General features: G+C 48.9%; 1 protein-coding gene across 1 annotated transcript; it reads left to right on the forward strand.

Moving 5' to 3' along the window:
- The first annotated feature begins 1374 nt into the window (after window positions 1-1374).
- Window positions 1375-3581, forward strand: CITED2 (Cbp/p300 interacting transactivator with Glu/Asp rich carboxy-terminal domain 2). Its single transcript, XM_003769503.4, has 2 exons — window positions 1375-1656; window positions 2219-3581. The coding sequence occupies exon 2, from the start codon at window positions 2227-2229 to the stop codon at window positions 2965-2967; it is 741 nt and encodes a 246-aa protein (XP_003769551.1). The 5' UTR covers window positions 1375-1656; window positions 2219-2226; the 3' UTR covers window positions 2968-3581.
- Window positions 3582-4225: the final 644 nt, after the last annotated feature.

Consider the following 4225-nt stretch of genomic DNA (forward strand, 5'->3'; position numbering starts at 1 on the left):
TCATATTGCCTCACTTAACAATTTCACTGAAAAGGAAGAGTCCTAGCACAGTGTCTGTATAAGCACAGCGCGATATGGGACGTGCTGCTACGTGCCCACCTCCAGAACTACTTTATTTACAAAGCGATTACCATGTTATCTATTTGTTTTCCTTTTCCAGCAACTGCAGCGTTAGTCAGCCCTTGCATTTCTTAATTACAAACCCGTTTGCTTCTAAATCAGCCCCAAACCGTCAGGCTAAAGCCTGGAGGGAGGCTGTGCAAGTTTGCACACACCCCCACCTCCCGGATCAAGGGCAACAGCAGAAGAAACTGTGTATGTGCAAAAAGGTGGATCTGGGGACGAGGATCGCTGAGTTTGTTTACAGAGCAGAGACGCCTCAGCTCGGATGCCAAAGCTACCAAGAGCAGCAAACGCAAACTTAGCAAAAGCACACGTACCACGGGAGGAACTGAGAGTGACACTGAAAGCGCGGATCGGATCTCCCGGGCTGTGCGCGAGAGGGAGTCCGACTGCCGGATCCCGGTTTACAAGCCTGCCTAGCCGCAGTTGGTCCACCTGCAACAGCTGCTGCTTTTCCCCTTCTCTCCCTTCCCCCACTCCACCACCTCCCTGCCCTTGAAAGCAAATAAGGGGAAAAGAAAAGAAAAGAAAAGAAAAGAAAAGGGAAAAAAAAAAAAAAAAAGCTCTAGCCAGTACACAGTTCCCCAGTTAACACAAAGCAAGCCCCGGGAAAGGCTCCTTGGGGGTGTGGGCATTCTTCTGACAGGCGCTTTCAAAGGCACTCGGAGGAGCGCAGCCATTCTTCTAGCCCCTGAGAGAACCAGGGAGGAGAGAGCGGGGGCAAGGTTGCAGAACTGCATCCCGGAGGGAGGCAGGGTGGGGGCAGCGGAGACTTAACTCCCCCCCCCCCTTCTTTAGCCTGTAGGTGGCATTCCGGAGCTACTAGGTGGCGGAGAGCTAGGTCGAGGAGTCTGGGGTGGTAACAGTTCTACAGACCCCCTCTCTTCCCCCGGCCCCCACCAAGTGCTCAGGAGGGTTGGGTTTGCCCTCACCCTTCGCTATCTCTCCGGGGCAGGCTGTTTCCCGGGCAGGGAGTCTCGGGGTGCATTCTCCGCTTGAGGCGAAAGGGGCGAGAGCAAAAGGAAGATTGGGGTAGGGGAGTATAGGTGGGGGGGGGGGCGAAAAGTCCTTGGCTTTGCAGCCAGGGCGCACCGCTCTGCAGGCAGCATCCCCCACACGTGCCGCCCTGCAGTAGGGGACTGGACTACCTGGATCCCTTCCAGTTGAGTCTGCGCCGGGCCAGCCTGAACTCCAGGTTTTCGTTTTGATTGCCTGTGAGGCTTTTGCTCCTCCCTTCCTGAAATCCTATATTAACTGTGGCCAAAGCTGTAAGAAACATAGCTCATTGTTGGCAAATGCCGATGAGCCTCGCTGAGGAGTAAGGGAAGGGAAGGGGGAAAATAAAAGAGAAAGGGGCTTGGGTCTTCAGGCGAAGCAGCAGGAACAGCAACAGCAGCAACAAGACGACAGCAATAATATCACGTAACGACCTCGAAGGAAACCAGAAAAATACTCTATATGCAGCTGGGCGGTTTTTAAATTGAGCGATTCTACCAGCAACCTCCCGAGCAGAAAGAGCAAAGACCGGAGAAGGTAAGTGTTGCCGGCGAATCTTCTGCAACTTACAGGGTTTACCTTCAGTAAGAGTGGTAGCCTGTGCAAGGGAAATAACAGGATGGGTATGGTATGGTGGATTTCATTCTAAAAGTTCTCGTAGCTGGGCTCAAGGAGACTTCCTTTATTAACCTCCTCTGGGGTGTCGGCTCTCGTCGCCCCACTGCCCTGTTTTTGCTTTTTGTTTTGTTTTTATGAGGGATTAGCCTCCCTCCTCCCCGGTTTGGTGCATATTGGGGGGACACTTGGGGGGCACCACTGGGCGTGCTTACCAGCAGGGAAAGAGACGGTTTCTGCAGTATCGGGCACTTTTCTGGGTGGCAGGTCTGCGGGAGTTAAGAAGTGGGGCGGATGGGGCAGGAGAGGCGAGAGCAGGCGATTGCTCTGCGGACTTGCAACCCTTCGGTTCTGTGTGCCGAGGGCGGCTGCGAGCTCTGTTTGGGTGCAGAAACAGGGAGGAGAGGGACTGGGGTGTGCGAGCTGGAGACACGTGTGGTGGGGATTTATATATCTTTTCTGCATTTTTTTTTTTAACTTTCAGGTTTGGAAATGGCTGACCACATGATGGCCATGAACCACGGGCGCTTCCCCGATGGCACCAACGGGCTGCATCACCATCCTGCTCATCGGATGGGAATGGGTCAGTTTCCAAGCCCCCATCACCACCACCAGCAACAACAACAACACGCCTTCAATGCCTTAATGGGCGAGCATATACACTATGGCGCTGGGAATATGAATGCCACTAGCGGGATCAGACATGCGATGGGGCCAGGGACTGTGAATGGAGGGCACCCCCCCAGCACCATGCCCCCCACGGCCAGATTTAACAACTCCCAGTTCATGGGGCCCCCAGTCGCTAGCCAGGGAGGCTCCTTACCGGCCAGCATGCAGCTGCAGAAGCTAAACAATCAGTATTTCAACCATCACCCTTATCCCCACAACCACTATATGCCGGATTTGCACCCAGCAAGCCACCAGATGAACGGGACGAACCAGCATTTCAGAGATTGCAACCCAAAGCACAGCAATAGCAGCGGCAACAGCGGCGGTAGCAGCAGCAACAGCAGCAGCAACATGCCTTCCTCGGTTCCCCACGTCCCTGCTGCGATGCTGCCTCCCAATGTCATAGACACTGACTTCATAGACGAAGAAGTGCTCATGTCCTTAGTGATAGAAATGGGTTTGGACCGCATCAAGGAGCTGCCTGAACTCTGGCTGGGACAAAACGAGTTTGATTTTATGACGGACTTCGTGTGCAAACAGCAGCCTAGCAGAGTGAGCTGCTGACTTAATTTAAACAACCACCACCACCACCACCACAACAACAACCACAACAACAAAAGAAACAGATCTGACTTTTTCGGTGTGAATTAAAAACATTCCCTTAGACACAGTATCTCGCTTTTCAGGTCTTGAACGGTTTGAGAACTTGGAAAACAGAGTAAACTATAAAACTTGTACAAATTGGTTTAAAAAGAAAATTGCTGCCACTTTTTTGTTTTTTGTTTTTCTGTTTTGTTTTTTGTAGCCTTGACATTCACCTCCCTTATGTAGTAGTAATATCTAGCTAACTCGGTCTTTTCTGTTGTTTTTACTCCTTATTTCCTCACTTAATTTCTACAGTGCTCAACTGTTAGATATTAATCTTGGCAAACTGCTTAATCTTGTGGATTTTGTAGATGGTTTCAAATGACTGAACTGCATTCAAATTATGAGTGGAAGGAAAAATTGCATTAGTTGGTTGCATGAACTTTGAAGGGCAGATATTACTGCACAAACGCTGCCATCTCGCTTCATTTTTAACTATGCATTGGAGTACAGACTAATTTTAAAAATATGCTAAACTGGAAGTTTAAACAGATGTGGGCCAAACCATTCTGGATCAGGAAAAGTAATACTGTTACTTTAAAGTCTGCTACCCATCCCCCTCCCCCATATGTACAGACAATAATATGGTGTGGAATGTAGTCAGTGGCAACATTTCACAGATTTTTATTTTGTTTCTGTCTTCAACATTTTTGACACTGTGCTAATAGTTTATTCAGTACATGAAAAAGATACTACTGTGTTGAAAGCTTTTTAGGAAATTTTGACAGTATTTTTGTACAAAACATTTTTTTGAAAAAATACTTGTTAATTTATTCTATTTTAATTTGCCAATGTCAATAAAAAGTTAAGAAATATTTCAGTTTTTCTAGAAGTCATTTACAAAGGGTGGGGATGTTTTTATTTGGATTTTTTGGTTGGTCCTTCATTCTCTCACTCCTCCTTCCTATCTCCTCCCCCTAACCCCCCCACCCCCACCCCCAGTGGACCACTTTAACAATAAACTGTTGATGAGAACAAACATTCCAAAGGAGAAATTATACGGCACCAATGCAGGTCATGGTGAGCTTAAGGGAGAGGGAGGGGGGAAGGGAGGGTGCAGGATTTAACCAGAACTGGCATCACACCACATTGTTATCATTGGAACATTAGTGTGGGTTAATTCCAAACTGCAAAGTTGTCAGAGAAACTTCCCTCCGCCCCCCCCCCCCCCATTTAC

This window comes from Sarcophilus harrisii, chromosome 4 (assembly GCF_902635505.1).
Source record: "Sarcophilus harrisii chromosome 4, mSarHar1.11, whole genome shotgun sequence".
Classification (NCBI taxonomy): domain Eukaryota; kingdom Metazoa; phylum Chordata; class Mammalia; order Dasyuromorphia; family Dasyuridae; genus Sarcophilus; species Sarcophilus harrisii.

Excerpts from the sequence above, each read along its gene's own strand:
- CITED2 (XM_003769503.4), top strand. The coding sequence starts at position 2,227 with ATGGCTGACCACATGATGGCCATGAACCACGGGCGCTTCCCCGATGGC.